We start from the raw sequence: 18,902 nt of genomic DNA, 5'->3' as shown, positions 1-18,902 counted from the left end.
TTGACGAGAGGCATGTTTCAATCCATATAGTGACTTGTCTAATTTGCAAACTAGTGTAGAAACTGATAATTGCAAACCTGGGGGGGAGTCATGTAACACATCTAAATGACTCATGGCCCATCCCTTTTTAATAGATGTAGCAACAAGACATCTAATAGTCGTCATCTTAACCACTGGAGAGAAAGTTTCAGTGTAGTCCACACCTTCTTTCTGAGTATAACCACGAACTACTAATCTGGCCTTGTAACATTCTATGGTCCCATCTGAATTTCGCTTCACCTTAAACACCCATTTGCAAGAAATCGGTTTCTTATCTGGTGGAAGTTTGACAAGAGTCCAAGTTTTGTTAGCCTCCAATGCATAAAATTCTGCTTTAATAGCCTGTTTCCACTCAGGATATTTAATAGCTTCTGAATAAGATTCTGGTTCCGATGGTGGAAGAGTATATGATGGTGGTAGAACAATAGAAGAATTACAAGAAGAAATATTGTTGAGATTATGTAAAGGAATACAAGATGATGTAATAGTACAGAAACACGCAGTACTACAATTAGCTGAGGGATAAGAATGTATATAATCATCCAAATACGTAGGAATCTTTGTAGTACGAGAAGATTTTCTAATCAGGAAAGATACAGGGACAGTATGATGTGATGTACTAGGGGATTCATGCTGAAAACTGTCAGCAGAAGTATGAACATCAGAATGTTGAATGATGTTAGGCAAGGAAGTATTCTGCAACTGGTAAAGGCATGAAATGTGCAGACAAGGGCGTAACATAAGGAAAAATAGGATCGTGAAAGATTGCTTCACGTGAGATGATGATAGATTTAGTGTCCAGACTTAAGAATTTGTAACCCTTTTTGCCATATGGGTAACCCAGGAAAACACAAGGTGTAGCTCGAGGTGACAATTTATCTCCATGAGGCTTGGTAGTGGAAACATAACTCAAACAACCAAAAGGACGAAGTTCAGTATAAGATGGTTTTTTACCAAATAGTTTCTCATAAGGTGAACAACCATTTAAAACCTTTGAAGGAAATCTGTTGATTAGATAGGTTGTTGTTAAAACACAATCCCCCCAAAAATGCTTGGGGAGGTTTGATTGAAACAACAAAGCACGAGAGGTTTCAATTAAATGCTTATGCTTTCGTTCCACAACACCGTTTTGTTGAGGTGTGTGTGGACAGGAAGTTTGATGCATAATACCTTTAGACAAGAAAAATTGAGTAGCATCTCTACTAAGACCTAACTCTAAAGCATTGTCTGTACGAACTTTTTGAACACTGCAATGAAATTGATTTTCCACCAGAGCCAGAAACCGTTTAATAAGCTCAAAAGCATTACTTTTATATCTCAGCAGATGTGTCCATGTAGTACGTGTATAATCATCAACAATAGTGATGAAGTACTTGTTTTTATTATAGGTGAGAACAGAATATGGACCCCAAAGATCTACATGGATGAGTTCAAATTTAGAAGTAGAATGAATAGTACTTCTAGGAAAAGGAAGTTTATGTTGCCTTGCTTTGGCACATACATCACAAATTGAAATTGCAGAAATACTAGAAATATCAACATTACAAATTATTTTTAACTTGGACATAGGCAAGTGTCCAAGTCTTGAATGCAAACAATAGCAGAGAGATGTCCAGTTGTGAAAGCATTTGATGAACTGGAATCATCAGTTGAGAAAGAAAAAGATGATTGCAGCAGATATAGGCCCCACTGAGAGTTACCAATTTCCAGAGGCTTCCTCAGAGAATGGCCCTGCAAATAACAGGTGTCATGAGTAAAAATGACATTACAATCAAGAAGTTTAACCAATTTGCTGATTGAAAGCAAATTATACTTGAAGTTTGGGACATAAAGGACATTAGTAAGTACTATCTCAGGTGTAACAGAAACAATCCCAATAAAAGCAATGTTTAGTATTTGACCATTTGGCATGGATATTGTTATAGGTTGTGACAAAGATGTTAGAGGAGATAATAATTGCTTTTGAGAGCACATATGGTCACTTGCACCACTGTCTAGAATCCAACTAACAGTGTGAGAATTAGATAAACAAGCAACTGAGGAAAGTGTAGAAATAGTACCAGCAAAATTAGCTAATGAAATAACAACATCGGATGATGGCTGAGCAGATTTGAGTAGTTGCATAAGTTGTGTACAGAAATCAGGTGTAAGTCCAGAGAGACCAGAAGTGCCTGCAGCTTAATGTGGAACAAAGTTACTGACAATAGAGTTGGTATTATGTGGAAATGTTTCGGATTGATCAGTCAGTTCAATATTAGCAGCCATCCTTTTTGATTTTGTGAACTTGAAATCAGGAGGAAAACCATGTAACTTGAAGCATTTATCAATAATATGCCCTGATTTCTTACAGTAATTACAGATCATTTTCTTTGCATCACTTTGAAACCTTTTACCAACATTTCCTTGATGATTGTAATTCCCAGAGTTATGAGGTCTTGAAGAATTTAGAGAAGCAGAATCGGTAAGAAATGTCCAGTGGAATGGATCTCCTTTTGAGTTTCTTCTTGGAGTAAAAGACTGTAAACTTGACCAATTGAAGGGAGAGGTGAGCGCATCAGAATTGACCCTCTTATGACATTAAAACTCTCATTCAGGCCCATGAGAAATTGAATAATTCTCTGATCTTATTGGAATTTAGACAGTTTTTGTGAAGCTTCACATTGACAACCACGGGAGCAAACTGGAATCAGACACAATGCATCAATATCATCCCACAACATTTTCATTTTTGTGAAATAATCTGCAATGTTATTGTTTCCTTGAGAAATTTCAACAATTTTTTTGTGGAGACCAAACAGTTGTGCACCACTAGAAACACCATATCTTTCTTCCAATTCCAACCACATTTCATGAGCAGGATTGGAGTATATGACTCTACGCCTAATTGTTTTCGACAAAGCACCAAGAAGCCAGGATATAACCATGTCATTGCACCTGGACCAACTCTTATAATTAGGTGATGTTAAAACAGGTTTAGGGATGGATCAGTCAACAAATCCGAGTTTGTTTCTTGCAGAGAGAGCTATTGTCATGGAGCGTTTCCAATTGCTAAAACCAGTGCCATCAAAAGGCTCATTTACTAACTTCATTCCAAGACTATCTGATGACTGAAGATATAAGGGATTATCTTGATTGGATTGAGATTAACTATTTTCATGATGAACAATATTATCACCATTATTTGATGACTCAGCCATTGAAATAGTAAATCAAGTGAAAATATCCACCAGAATTGTCTAATGATTATCCAGAATTGTGACTTAGAACTAGGTAATTGATGAGGATCAAGGAATGAATATGTTAATTGGGATTTGGCTATGCGTACTCGTTGTGATGTTCAATTGGAGAGGATGCAAACATGGGTTATGAAGCTTACTTGGACAACAATGAATAAAGGAGCGATGCATGAAGTTGAACAAGTAGCTGAATATTATATAATTATTAATTAGAATTTTGCTTGCAAGTTTTTACCTTTCAATTGAAAGGGTTTTTCTTGTTTTAAGCACTTATGATTTTATTTTCCTATTTGGATTTGGTTTTTGTATTTTTTCTATTCAAGGTTTGGTTTTTAAATTTGTTTCCTGGAATGATTCAGATATTGGCTAATTCAAGCAGATATTGAATTTCTCTTGAAATCCTATTGGGTTGGGGTTATTGTCTAAACCTATAAATACCCCTCTCATGTAATATTTTAAGGGAGACAATGGATGATATAAAACTTGTGTTTTGAGATAAACTATGAGTAGTTTTTCTTTTCTCTAAACTTCAATTACTGGATTGTTTTGAAGATTAGATTCGAATTACTTAGTTTCTGGATTGATCTAAGCAATTTGAGATTCAAAGTTCACGTTTCTGGATTGATCGTGTTCTTTTGAAATATCCTCTTCTTCTCTTATCCATTTTCTTCTTCTTCTTTTCTTTCTTTGTGGAGAGATCCACATCAATTTGGTATCAAGAGCCAAGGTTTTTTCTCCAATTTCTTAATTGTTGGGAGATCTAGGTTTCAAAAAAAATAATACTATTCACGAGTTATTGTTCACGAGTACTGTTCACGGTACTGTTCACGAGTACTGTTCATCGGCACTGTTCACGAGTTACTGTTCACGGGCACTGTTCTTTGGACTGTTCACGGGTACTATTCATCAAAAAATTCGGATTTTTCTTATGGCTACGGATGAATTGCTCAGAAAATTACTTGGAAAATTGGATGAGATTGATAAACGTAATCAAAAGCTTGCTAATTCAACGGAATCGAGGTTTGATGAATTTTATAAAATTTTAGTTAAGGTGAAAGATTGTGATGAAGTCTATGATCCTGGTATAGAGCTTGGTTATTTTACAGGTTTGGGTAGCATAGATGATTTTGTTGAATGGGTTACACAAGTCGACAAGAGTTCTGCTTATATAGGTTGGACTGAGATGAGAATATTCAAGATTGCAGCGCTTAAACTTACAAAGAAAGCAGACTTGTGGTTTGATAATCTAAATACAAAAAGAGTTAGATCTGAAAAAGAAAAGATTATGACTTGGACATCTATGAAGAAGAAACTTCGTGCAAAATATATTACTTTCCATTATAGATTCGAATGTATAATGAAGATGACATCCCTAAGGTACTATGAGTGTTTCTGAGTATACTTCTGAATTTTATAGATTGCGCCTTATTTGTGACTTGGAGGAGATGGAAATAATTAAAATTGGAAGATTAATTCGTGGATTGAATTTGCCTATTTATCGAAAGGTTAAATCAAGTCCATATATCTCGTTTAATGAAGTATGCAATCTTACTTTGGAATTTGAATCTTTTCAATAAGACGAGAAATTGAAGTCTTCCCTTCACGAGTTTACTCTTTCAGAAGAAACTAATGAAGAAGACTTTGTCAGTGTGGAGAATATCGCGGATCTTGTTGTTGATTACCAGGTGTTACATGTGGCGACTACATCAAGTTTGGATGAAAAGGATGAACCAGTTACAAAAGAAGCTATGATAGAGAATCATGAAGAAAGACAGTCACTTGTTGAGAAAGTTTTGGTTGTTGAAAAAGATCAGATAGATGCATCTCCTAAATTTATGCGTGATGACATTGTTGATGGACAAGAGATACTAAAGGAGAAGTTTGAAACTAAATAGGTTGTGTACAAGGAAAACAACATCATCCAAGTGGAACACATTGATTTTTTGGGGGTAGAGAACTTGTTGAATGCACCTATCTCATCAAACTATCTTATTCTTTCGAGTTTACTTCCAAATATATTGCTGATGGAATTGAAATTTAAGGCTTTCAAGTTCTACGAGAAATCACCTCGTTGTGTGCTTATTCTTAAATACTTTAGAACTCGAGGACGAGTTTTTTTCAAAGGAGAGGAGAATGATGAGGATCAAGTAATGAATATGTTAATTGAGATTTGACTATGTGTCCTCGTTGTGATGTTCAATTGGAGAGGATGCAAACATTGGTTATGAAACTTACTTGGACAATAAGGAATAAAGGAGCGATGCATGAAGTTGAACAAGTAGCTGAATATTATATAATTATTAATTAGAATTTTGCTTGCAAGTTTTAACCTTTCACTTGAAAGGGTTTTTCTTGTTTTAAGCACTTAGGATTTTATTTTCCTACTTGGATTTGGTTTTTGTATTTTTTCTATTCAGGTTTGGTTTTTTTAATTTGTTTCCTGGAGGGATTCAGATATTGGCTAATTCAAGCAGATATTGAATTTCTCTTGAAATCCTATTGGGTTGGGGTTATTGTCTAAGCCTATAAATACCCCTCTCATGTAATCTTTTAAGGGAGACAATGGATGATATAAAACTTGTGTTTTGAGATAAACTATGAGTAGTTTTTCTTTTCTCTAAACTTCAATTAGTGGATTGTTTTGAAGATTAGATTCGAATTACTTAGTTTCTGGATTGATCTAAGCAATTTGAGATTCAAAGTTCACGTTTCTGGATTGATCGTGTTCTTTTGAAATATCATAATCTTCTCTTATCCATTTTCTTCTTCTTTTCTTTCTTTGTGGAGAGATCCACATCAGTAATTCACAGTAAAATCACGAAAGAAATGAAAAGAGGATGATAATGATGCGTTCAATCAATGAACACTAAACATATATGAACCAGAAATAAGAAGCAGTCCGATATGATGATGATATCAAGAAGAAACTACAATGATACTATGATTTGATGATGAACAATCTAAGAGAGCACGAAACATAGAAGATTCAGTGTATATAAAGATCAAAATAACAGATTGAGATTAAGATAAAAAAAACGATGAGAGATCAACGAAGGTCAGCGAGAACGAGAGATATTGATGTAGATTGAGAGACATTGATAGGAGAAATTGATGCAGATCGAGAGAGATTGATGTGGATCGATGCGAAAATTCAATCCAATCTATGAAAACGCCAAGCTGTAAGTGTCTTTCCATGGATATGTACTTTGCTTGCTCCGATACCATGTGAAACTATAGCTAGCTTGAAGAAGATGGAAAATGTACAGATTGTATTGATGCTAAGAGTTAGTTACAAAATGTTGATTGTTACAAGACTTGGTGAATAAGAAACAACATTCGATTTGTTTATATACAAGTAAGCTCAAGTTGACTTTCACTAATTCTATACTCTAACTAACTAACTAACTGATTAGACTAATTACTAATAATTAGTTAGTTGATGTCAGCAGGGTGTCATCAACTCCAACAATTACATATAAAGCTAGAGAAGCAAACACTTTATTCATATAAACTTATTAGTTTTACACATTAGCATATAGCAAAGAGTATGCAACTTCAACAGTTTAATTAGATCATGTGACCTTGAAACATAATTGTTTGCTCCCGATATCTAAAACAGCAGAGACAGAGTGATGGTATAAAATTTATAATAGGCTAGGTTGGGTGTGAGCAGGCAGGCATTATTCAGAGCCAAAAATTGTTTAAGCCTAAATCATCTTCCAAAATATCTTTGAAAATCTCGTCAGAGACACCAGCATTAAGATCCCCCGGGTTCTCGATAGTCTCCAAATCAGTTGTTCCCATGACTTCATCCCACAAGGAAGAATCGTCAAATTCCGGCAAATCCACCATCAGGTTTTCTTTGATATTGTTGCACCTTTCTTCCAAGTTATCTCCATTCTTCCCAGCATTATCGCCTTGGACTTCATCATGATTAACAATCGGACCTACATGGCATTGTATCCCGTTCAATACAGAATGGTAATCATTATTAATCAACTGATTGTTTATCAGATAGTCATACGGATTAGTAGTTGGAGAAAATTCATGACCTGGTGAATATTTAACCTGCTCCATTTGTATAATTTGTTCTTCAGGAACTTTGACTCCCTTTGAATTTACAAGGGCATCCTTGCTAGTGGCATGGACTGGACATGAAACCTGAGGTACGCTCTTGGAAAAATTGAGCACAGCATAAGCACCAAATTGACCAAATAGACTACCAGCAGGCTTCTCATGGGCCTCAGCTGGTGGACATTTACGCTGCTGCTCTTCTATGATTCTTTCTTCTGGAATTCCAATTTCTTTCCGATCAATGAGGGTGTCCTTGCTAGTGGCGACTGTGGCATGGATTGGACATGATACCTGTGGTAGCCTCTCAGGAAAATTGAGCATGGCATTAGTACCAAAAAGCTTGATAGCGGCCTCATCATAGGCCATAGCTGCAGCCTCAGGATCTTTAAAAGTTCCTATCCAAGTGCGTTTGCCACGATTAAGCTCACGTATCTCCGACACCCATGAGCCCCAAGTCCGCTGCCTCACACCTTTGAACTTGCAAGATGCATTATCCGGTCCACCTCTTCTTCTCGTGCTGCCCTTCCTTGACCTCGGTTGAGTTGCCTTCATCACCGATTTTTCAGATTTTGAGCTAAGTGTCTTTGACATGTGGGGAATGCCTTATTATATTAGTTATTTAAATAATACATATGAAAGCTTAATAAGGAGTTGATCTTGAAGAGGGTATATATAGCGAGGAAGTGATGCTACGTGTCCGCAGACAGAGGGGGGTAAGTAATACTTGACAATGCCAATTTATCTAGTAGTGTCACTCAACGATCATCATTTTTAACTCTCAAGCATGCTGATATATAATATACATATTAAATCATTCTCCAAATACTTTAGTATTTTGGAAGAAATAGTTAACTTACTGATCTACCAAAGGCTCTTTTTTTACCAACAATTACATAATCATGATATACATCTTAAGTAGTAGAAAGAAATGCAGATTTGGTATAAATCGTGTGCAAGCTTCCCCAACAATTAATTGAGGAGAATTGTTGCGTGATTCACACCATTTGACTAGTGCATCATTCTCTCAACAGATTTTGGAGGATTGGTAACTAAACATGTGTGTGTGAGTGTGTGTGAAACCACACGTGGCAGAGAGTAGTCAAAATTCTGTGAACACTTCTGAAGAGAAATAAAGGTAGAGATAGATCTTTGACAATTTGAGATGCATGCAAGTAGAATTTAGAAGATGACGTGGATAGTGATGTCATTGTTATGTGACTAATCAAGAAAACAGATAAGCTCTGAGAAAAATAGTTCCACAACTTAGAAGTAGACAATGAGCAGTAACAATTCAACTTTATTACTAGTTAAGTGGAGGGAAATTAGAAGTTTGACACATAACCTATCAGTTTTTCTTTTTCATAAGCAGTTGCAATTGCAAGCCCCTCAATAAATAGCACTATATTATTCCAGTCACGTAATTCATTAAGAATGTATTTTAGATATTCTTTTTAAAAAAATTTCTACAATATTTACTACAGTAGTTGAGGTGTAATTAATAATATCAGTTCTTCAAACAAAATCCACTACGATATTATAATGCACGATCTTCTAAGTTCTAAGCAATAACATATTGTGACACTATGATTTATTACCAAAATATATTACAATACTAGTAATAAAGTAGAACTGATACTGCTGTCAAAAAATAAAGTAGAACTGTTACTGCTCGATATTGTCTAGTTCTAAGTTGTGGAATTATTATCTCAGAGCCTATCTGTTTTCTTGAATAGCCGCATAACAATGAATAGCACTATAATATTACAGTCACGTAATTCATTAAGAATATATTTTAGACATTCCTTTAAAATATTGATCTATTCTGTAGTTGAGGTGTAATTAATAATATGAGTTCTTCAAACAAAATCAAATACAATATTATATTATATTGCACGATCTTCTAAGAAATAATAGATAGTATTTGTGTACCTTGTCTTTACATTTACTAAATCTCGTGAAAGCGTACCATATTTAGCTTCTACTGTAAAAACCATTTCTCTGCTCATATGAGTGATGTCTGAGATATTACATGCACAGATGCTCATTCAAGCATGCTCTACGTATCCAAAACTTCATTGTGATCTCCGCAGTGGCGCAAGGATGCTCATATCTTCTTCAACATTTAGTTGAAATCATTTTCTTTTCTGCTTGTAAGAGCATATTGTAAATCATACTATCATTATAAAGCAAAAAAAGCCGTTCTATAATGTTGAATATGAAATAAACCACTTCTCTATGCAGTACAAAACAGCTATCATGGAAGGGTAAAACTAAATAGCTTCCAATTTGACTTAAAATAAAAAAAATGACAAGAAACTTGGCACAGAAATTTTGAGTCTACACAAACAAAAAACATAGTGTTGGAAAGAAGTACAGAAATCATTCCCAAAAAAGGAAGGATTTACAGGAGAGTTTCTAGTTAGGCCTTAAACATATACAATTTAAATTCACCAGTACAGATTCATATACAAATGTCTTAACTCATCAAATAAATCAATGATTTCATTTGTATAAAGAAAGAGCAAACACTATGTTGTACAATATATATCCCAATCACAAAAGGAATGTGATTGTGCAATTACTAGATGTTTTTAAAATAAAATATACATTACATAATTCATTCTTTTAAATTAAATTTCAAATTTTCACTTTAGAAAGCTGATATAGAGAAATGCTCATTTAGGAATTAATGCAATGAAACAGACCAGAAGAGCAGAACACGAGTGGCTCTTGTAAAGTTAAAACTACATTAGAAACTTACTGAACACCACCCCCACAACTGGAAAGGCCCGAAGATAATCCTCGATTTCTTTGATTCTTCTAGCCTTGCTAGACATCTCTGAAGAATTTTTTTTTTGTTCCATCTCAGTTGAGGAAAGTGACAACATAATTGCTTCAGAGCATCCATCAACCTGAGCATTGAGCTTGTCAGCATGTGCTAAACCGATTAACTCGATGGGGAAAATGATTGACATAATTATTTCGAGACAAAATCTCCCTAGAGTATTCAGCAAGGCAAGTACACACACACACTACATTTTTCATTATTCCATCCTTGAATAAAGAGGGGTGATACATGCCTGGAAAAAAATAAGAAAAATATCATAGTAGTACAAAATCGATAAATCAGAAATGGAGAGAACAAAATAATAATTTTAGGTTACACAGCCTTCTCATTGTTTGAATGTTTCAAAAACCGAAACAATCATACTGACAATAATGCAAACTATCTGCAGCCTGCATTTAGTATCATTAGGATTTAAGCAAGATATATATGCTTTAGCGATTAGCTCCGGATAAACACTATATGATAGTTAAGAGATGTTCAGGTTTGTTTTCTCAAACCTCAAACTCAAAAGCCTTATGATCTGCCAAGTGGCCATTGGTAAAAACTAGGTCAACCCATCACATAAGCAAAAACAACCATTTCATAGAATAAAATGCACTATGTGGCCTGTAAAGTTATTTCTCTGCTGTTTGATGGCAGCATGTTACATGTGAATATTTTGGTGACTGCAAATAATTTTCAAAGCAGAAAAAGGACTTCAATCGACCAACAAACTTAACTTTTAAGGGGGTAATTTTGTCCTGAGCAAGACAGAAAGGCCAACACCCTACTTAACAAAAGAAAAAGTCCATACCTAGTGCACAGAGCTCCTGCAACAACAAGATTAAGGGAAGGTCGCGATTCATGGCCAAAACTAGCAGTGAAACATTAGAATTTAACGACAGGCCAAAATCTCAGAAATCTGTTAGATATTTAGGTTTAGACGAGTAATAAAACTTTAAGTTGGCTTGCGAGTATCATAAACCACATATATTTGATTAAAATAGTTTAGTTAGCTATCGGTGGATTTAATTAGGTTGGCACTTGGTAAACAAGAAAACAGCATGGTTTAAAAAGGTTGAAAGTAGGGAGAGTCATTAAAATAGGCTATGGAGTCGGATCAACATCAGATCACAAGTGGGTTATTAGAATTGATAGCTAGACCAGGTAAACTTGTATGGGAATCATAGACAATTTTTATACAATTTTTTGAAACCAAAACAAAGAAGGTCTGTGTAAAATCAAGGGAGAGAAGGTAAGTAGACAAACATATATTTACGAATCAGCTAATTGATGGTTTGATGAAACAGTAGCCGGAGGTGAAGATTTTCTGACCAACTCAACTCAGGCAGTGGGACATGCGACTTCGTTTGCAATTGGAAAGAGGTCATTAATAGGATCTTCTTGGGATCCGGTTATATAAGAAAGCGTGGTGGAAGATTTTGGTAGTCAAAGGAGTGGCTAGTTTACCGGAAATATGTTGGAAATCAATGAACAAGAACATAGTGAATAACGAAATTCTAGGAATTTCGAGATTCTGTAGAGAAAGTTGGAAATTTTGAATAGCTCGAATGAAGAAATCTGTCCGTCGTAAAGGACTTTAGAGTAGATCAGAAGGAGATTCAATTGTATCGGTTATTAAAGTTTTTGAAGACAAATGAAGAATGGTTGAGCGTTGACGGTTGCTCAATTTATCCCTAATGCCTACCCAATATTTAAGTATAGTGAAAGACCGTCTAAACTCTAACGTTTCTAACGAAATTACCTTTATGCTCTATAGTTTCTTACGGAGATACCTTTATGCTTTTAAAATATATTTCTGGTCCCCAAAATGCTCACTTTTACAGTGTGGAAATCAAAATGCAAGAAAATAACTTTTTACGCAACCTAAGTGCAATTTACTAAGAAAAACAAAGAAACTACAAATATTTCCTGACTATACATATTTCGGACAGTCCAATAGTCATTTTCAGGATCCTCTGTAGCGGCATCAATTACATGGAGTAGTAATTGAGTTCTCCTAAGGTTGTGACCAATACGCTGTTAAAGACAAAGTTAAGTACGGTTGTTGGAGTTTACAAAATATGAAGAACCAGCACCATACCTTCCCCAGATGTGCTCCTAAGACCAGGCATATCAGCGAATGTTGCTTGAGATAATGTTATCCTGCACTCAAACTAGGGTCACCATTGAGGCGTCAAAGATTTGGCATCAAGGTTGTGAAACGGATACTAGGAAGCACCAACACTGATACGGCGACACGGGACATAGGGATTCATCGATTATCAAAGTGTCCTAGATACGGGACACAGCAAAAAAAAGTAATAAAAAATATAAAATATGAAATTTGTATATGTCAAATATTGAACAACTTCATTCATAATGATAATAGAGTTTCTTTCATAATAAGTGATAAACTACTGTAAGATCTATTCTACACTTTAATTCAAATATATTTAAATGATCATCTTGTGTAAAAAGAACAGCTTTCCTTCAAACAACAAGAGGGATCAATACAGATATATGTTTTATATATATATATATAGATGTATGTAAATTTGATTGTAAATATATAGGGTTCTGTATTTTATCGGATGAAAGATGAAGAGGGATGTTACAAAAGACAGAGAGACGTGAAATTAGGGTAATATAAGATGGTTTGGGCTTTTTAAGATGATTTTGGGCTTTTCTATATGGGCCGAGTAGGTGGGTTGTATCAGTCACGTGTCGAACCCGTGTTGGTCGCGTGTCGGTCGCCTTTTTCTGCCGACACGCCACATGGTGTGTCGGCGTGTCGGACACGTACTTAGCCGTGTCGGTGCCGGTGCCGAGTCGCCGTGTCGGTCTCGGCCGTGTCCGACACGCATACAGCAGCCTTTTTGGAGTGTCGGTGCTTCCTAGAACGGATATAATCAACAGAAATCAGGTTTGTAAAGTGTGGCTGCCAATAATGAAGACTTTCCAGTATATTGGAGCGGAAGCCCCAGGCACAAAAAAGAAGCACATCTAAGATATCAACAACCGCAATGCCAGTGTGGCATGTAACGTTGATACTTTAGTAACATTGATATCAAAATCTTCCGGCTATCCAGGATTGATACTTTAAGTAAAATGTAATTAATTGGGAACATTGGACCCAAAGTCCCAAACTAAAATTCATAATGACGATACCCAAATAGACAAATACTTCCTACTTCATCATTATTTGACTGCAGTTTGCTCTAGCTTTATTTATGCAAGATAATTAATTTTTCAGCTAAAACTGCAGAGGACTCATGTCAGATAATAATTATAAAGTATATGATAACAAAGAGAAGGGATTAGTATTTACAAACACCAATACATTTTCTACCGCCAACTCTTTAAAATTTTTAAATGAAAAATAATAACATGATTCAATGAGGCGCAGGTGGGTTGAACTAGAGCTAATTGTATGCTTCTTAAAGCTTAAACCACGACTATATCCACCAGTAATTTGTGAAAATATATATTCACCAATAATCACCATTGACACATGTCTTCTCATGATCTGGATATAAATACAAACAAGCACAAAGTCACCATCTTGTGCAGCACATGTATGTGCATGCATATTTGTGCATAAGCTTGCGTGAAGGTGTCCAAACAATAAAAATTGTCCGTGGCTCTGCGAACATATGCATAAGAGTGGGAAAACAAGGAAAACATGGGTACTTAGTGACTTACTACAAGCCCGGCATCAGCTACTCCCCTTAGTATTAACTGCAAACTAACCTCCTCTCAGGCTAACCAAGAAGTAGAATTTCCAAAAGATATTGTATACTATGTCTTATAATTAGCATTTTTCACGCATTTAATAAATTAAAATAATAAACTCTTGGCGAGCTGATTCAGAAACTATACTAATTTATTTCTTACTGGAACCTTAAGACCTTCTTTACTTGGATATAACTTGGAACCAAATTGCCATTTACGAAAACTTAAGATAGATATCAAAAAATCTGAATTACAAGTGTTATTTAAGATACGTATTCCTTTACTGCATCAATAGTGACTGACACATACCTAGATTATAACCAATATTATACGTAGGAACAACACCCAAGAAGCATTATGCTAAAAAATCTAAATTTTCAAGAAAATTATGCCTTTACTGCATCATTATTTAGCGACACATATCGATACACCTTTACGAACTTGCCAAGCTAACACCATGGCAGGTGCACAGCAGCGCACGTATAATTGGTATAGCAATGTAGTCTAGTACTTCGAAATCATATTTTACAACTTAATCATATGCATGGGAAGCAGCATGTACTTGTAATTGTAAAGCCAAATGGAATTAAAACAATGTAGATAAAATTAAATGGCAAAAATAAGCAGAAAGTGAAGAAGAAAAGTTGATACCTTTATTTGGGAAAAGAATGGAAAAAAGTTGTAATACCAGATATTGTGACCGCCGGAGCGTTGAGTTTCCCGGTGAGGCATTACGCCGAGCACATTATCTGCGCGCGCGCTCTCCCACTGTGATATACATTTTATTTTTGTTTTACCCCTTTTTTGAAAATGCTTGGCGTTACTTGAAAAAATGATAAAAATTAAAATCAATTTTTTTAAAAAAAATAAACAAAATAATCATTCCGTAAAATATGGTCAATTTTAGCCGATTGATAATTGGGTATCGTAATTTATATAAGATACAATTTGAGTATCCCATATACCCAGTATTCTACTAACATATGGGTATCTCATACTTCGTTCATAGTAAGGTATTCTAAAGGCTAAAGTTGGTAATTTTTAAGAAAATGGTTATTTTTGTTAATTTTATTTAAAAACATGCTAAACTTGTCATTCACCCGCGATAATTGCGATAATTTTTCACACGACACGAAAATTTAGTATTTGTATTTCGAGTACACGAACAAAAGACACACGAACACGAAGTATACAACCGAGATGTTGTGTCAGTTTTGTATTTATCTTTTGGGTACATGACGACACGAGATACACGAAATAAAGATATTTAAAATTAAATATTAATATTAATTATAAATACGCATATTTATAATATATATATATAAATATGTTTATTTATAATAAATACATTTAAAATAATGCATAGTTTTATATTATTGTAAGTGTAAATGATTTAAAGGAATATATTTTCTATAATTTTGTAAATTTTTACCTAAAAATCCAGTTTTTATATTTATTTATTTATTTATATTTAAATTCAATTTTACATGAAATACGACACGAGAACAACAAGAAAACAAAGGTACACGAACACGGTAATACACAAATTATAAATGGGTAAGTTCCATATTTTATCTTTGAGTACACCACACGAAAAGGTATACAATACGAACGAATTAACACATCTACTTGGTGGTTACCAAATACTTTTTCCAAGTACTAAGAGGGTTCATGGGTTGGTCAAGCCGATCAAACCGACCCAACCCGACCCTTTTTTCTATCGTTCAAACCGATTAAAAAAAACATAATCCTTAGTTGGGTTAAAAAAAATTAAACCAAACTAAATGAGTTAGGCACAGGCTCTTGATTTTTTGGACGGATCCAAACCAACCCGAAGCTAATAAGTGGGTTGTTCGATAATTTAAGTGTAATATATATTACTAAAATTTTAAAGTTAATCAAATTTAAATAATTGTACCATAATTGAATGTTATACATATTTTATTTTATATAATTTTTGAAATGAGAGATAATATATAATCTTCAAATCTTTTTATAAAATAATTCAATCGGTTCAAATTGACTCAACCCGATTAAAACCGATGCACGACAGGTAAGGTTGGGTTATGACATTATATTTTGCGAGTTGGGTTAAAAAATTTCAAACAGATATAATTGAGTCGTCTTGTAAAAACGTCTATAACCCGATCAACCCAACCCATGAACACCCCTACCAAATATCACATGAAATATTTTTTTTTCTTTTTGCATATAATATTTTTGTTATTTACAATTAAAATATGAACGTCCTAGAGCATAAAAATCCAAAAATTTGGATAATCGGATTTTCAGTCCGATATCCAATTATAATAATCCGTAAGTTTGGATATTCGGTCTGGAAAAAATAAACCGTATATAAATTTATATCACATTTTTACAAGATGAATATCAGGTTCCAATCTGAATTTTTTACATCTAAAAAAAATCGATACATAATATAGAACAACTAATTATTTTTTTTTAAAAAAGATCAAGAGTCTTTTAAATTTCGGGCTCTAATATCCAACAAAATAACTTAAAAATAATTTCTAGCAAATCACCACTTGTTCAAACTCCTATCATAATTTATTTATGGCGACTAGTATTAATAGGCTTAGCCCTCTCTGATCCTGCCATTTTGCAAATGACTGTCTATTTATATTTTGGGTATTTAAGTTGTGAGTAATGTTACAAAATTCAACATTTATAAAGATTAGTAGAGTATTCACTACATAGGATTTGAATAAATAAATTTTGAAAAATAGATTTGGGAAATCAGGGCTATGCACCACTTGTTGGGAGTTATCTAACATCATTTGTGAGAGTGACAAATTGTTAGTCTTTAAGCACATAATTAATTCTATTAGTTTGAGATCTTTTGAAATATTCCCAGAAATAAATTTATGCGGGCTCGGACCGGGACGAATAATAACATATTAATGTGGAGTTCAGGTTTACTTAGCCAACCCAACGAATGGTATTTGAGTTTCAGGTTATAACGGTCCAAGACAATCTCCGTCAAGATCCCATAATGGACCTAGAAAGTGACAGATAGGTTATCCCATGATGGGTTTAAGGCGGAGGCAGACAGGCTTTCCAGTATGGGCCTAGGGGAGTCAGAAAGCCAGATAGAGTTCCATTATGGGTCAAGGGTAGAGATGTTTAAAAAATTCGAAGCTCGAAATCCGATCTGGAAAAAAGCCTGAAAAGTTCGATCCGGAAAAAAGCCCGGTCCGGTTCGGCCCGTGGACCTTAAATAGACCTCCTTTTTTCTCGAAAATCTGGCCCGGCCCGAAACCCGAAAATCCCGAATTTAAAAAGCTCGGATCGAAAAAAGCCCGGACAAAAGCCCGGTTCGGCCCGTATAAAAGCCCAGGCTTTTTGAAAATCCCGATTAAAAAATTGATTTTTTTATATAAAATTTGAAATTATACAATGCCTTTTATGATTTTAAAAATATTATAATATAAGAAGCAATTAAGGTATATATGATTACTTATATATTATATTAAAAAATATTTATTTATTTCGGTGTCTAAACTACTCTAACTGATATATCAATATATTATTTTTTCCGGTATTTAAACTACTCATAATTCGAGTTATAAAATATTAAAATATTTTTTTAATATATAAATAAAAAGCCCAGTTCGGCCCGATCCGGTCCGTGGGCCTAAAACGGGCCTAATATTTCTTAGGAAGTCCGGCCCGGCCTGGCCCGGCCCGATTTTTAAAAAAGCCCGGCCCGATCCGTTTTAAAAAAACCGGGCTTTTTAAAGTCCGGATAAATCCCGACCCGATGGGTTTTTTGTGCATCTCTAGTCAAGGGTGAGCCATATCACACAATTAGGAGGTAGATCATACAGATTTTGATCCTGATGTGTGAATGGGGGACTTTTAGGATTTATCCTACATCGTTTATGGGAGGACATATTTATAGTTAATAAGTATCCAATTAATTTCATTCATATGAGGTCTTTCAGGATGTGCCCAAAAATAAATTTGTGCGTCTTCGGTCCAGAGCGGGCAATATCATACTAGCGTTAGGCATGTTTAGAAAGTCCAACAAATAGTATCAAAGCTTAAGGTTTAGTGGTACATAACAATCTCACATTGACTCCCATAATGAACTTAGAAAGCGACATATGGACTAACCTAGGATGAGCTTAAGGGTGAAGCGGATAGGATTTCCAGTATGGGCATAAGGGGCTAGAAAGTCAGATGGACTTCCAGTATAGGCCTAGTTTGCTCACACTGAAATGTCAGGAGTTGTCCCACATCGTTTGTGGTAGGGGCAGATTGCTTGTATATAAGCAGCCAGATAAGTGCATTTATATGAGGCCTTTTGGGAGTGAACCAAAAACAAACCCGTGCGGGTTCGGCCCAAAGCGGATAATATCGTACTAATGTGGAGTTAGGTCTGCTCAGCAAATTCCAACAAGTGGTATCATTGATTTGGTTTAATGGTCCATAACAATCTCATATGAACTCTCATAATGGACCTAGAAAGCGGCAAATGGGCTACTCAGGATGGGTATTAGTGGGAGGCGGGTGGACCATCCGGTATGGGCCTAGGGGAAGCAGATAGCTAGATGGACTTCTAGTAAGGGTCAAGGGGAGCCGGATCACACAGTCAAGAGGCAGATCCGATAGGTGTTGAGCCCGATGTGTGTATGAGGAGATTATTAGGAGTTGTCCCATATCGTTTGTGGTAGAAACAGATTGCTAGTATATAAGCATCCAGATAATTCTATTAGTACGAGGCTTTTTGACAGTAACCTAAAAATAAACCCGTGCGGGCTCGGTCCAAAGCGGACAATATCATACTAATGTGGAGTTAGGCCTGCTTAGCAAGCCCAGGATGAAAAAGACAGATTCGACAAGTGTCGAGTTCGATGTGTAGAGGGAGAAATTATTGGGAGTTATCCTTAGGGGTGTAAACGAGTCAAACTGTTCATGAGCTACTATAACTCGGCTCTTAAAATTTTTGAATTCGGCTCGAAAATAATCGA

General features: G+C 35.1%; 1 protein-coding gene across 9 annotated transcripts; it reads right to left on the bottom strand.

Annotated features, from left to right (window-relative positions):
• Positions 1–6,628: 6,628 nt before the first annotated feature.
• On the bottom strand, positions 6,629–14,720 carry LOC141713418 (uncharacterized). 9 transcript variants are annotated; one of them, XM_074516836.1, is made up of 5 exons: positions 12,281–14,719; positions 10,111–10,261; positions 9,316–9,493; positions 7,328–7,931; positions 6,629–7,222 (listed from the first exon to the last, which is right to left on the bottom strand). In XM_074516836.1, the coding sequence occupies exons 3-5, from the start codon at positions 9,316–9,318 to the stop codon at positions 6,960–6,962; spliced, it is 870 nt and encodes a 289-aa protein (XP_074372937.1). In that variant the 5' UTR covers positions 9,319–9,493; positions 10,111–10,261; positions 12,281–14,719; the 3' UTR covers positions 6,629–6,959. The 9 variants fall into 9 exon arrangements, with proteins under 9 accessions (XP_074372937.1, XP_074372939.1, XP_074372938.1 ...); XM_074516838.1 differs by having other exon boundaries at positions 7,328–7,895; XM_074516837.1 differs by having other exon boundaries at positions 6,630–7,222; positions 9,279–9,493.
• Between the last annotated feature and the right edge of the window lie 4,182 nt (positions 14,721–18,902).

The sequence above is a fragment of the Apium graveolens genome, chromosome 3 (assembly GCF_009905375.1).
Source record: "Apium graveolens cultivar Ventura chromosome 3, ASM990537v1, whole genome shotgun sequence".
NCBI classification, from domain to species: domain Eukaryota; kingdom Viridiplantae; phylum Streptophyta; class Magnoliopsida; order Apiales; family Apiaceae; genus Apium; species Apium graveolens.
Note: the sequence above shows the minus strand (reverse complement) of the source record. Positions and strands in the feature narration are given on the sequence as shown.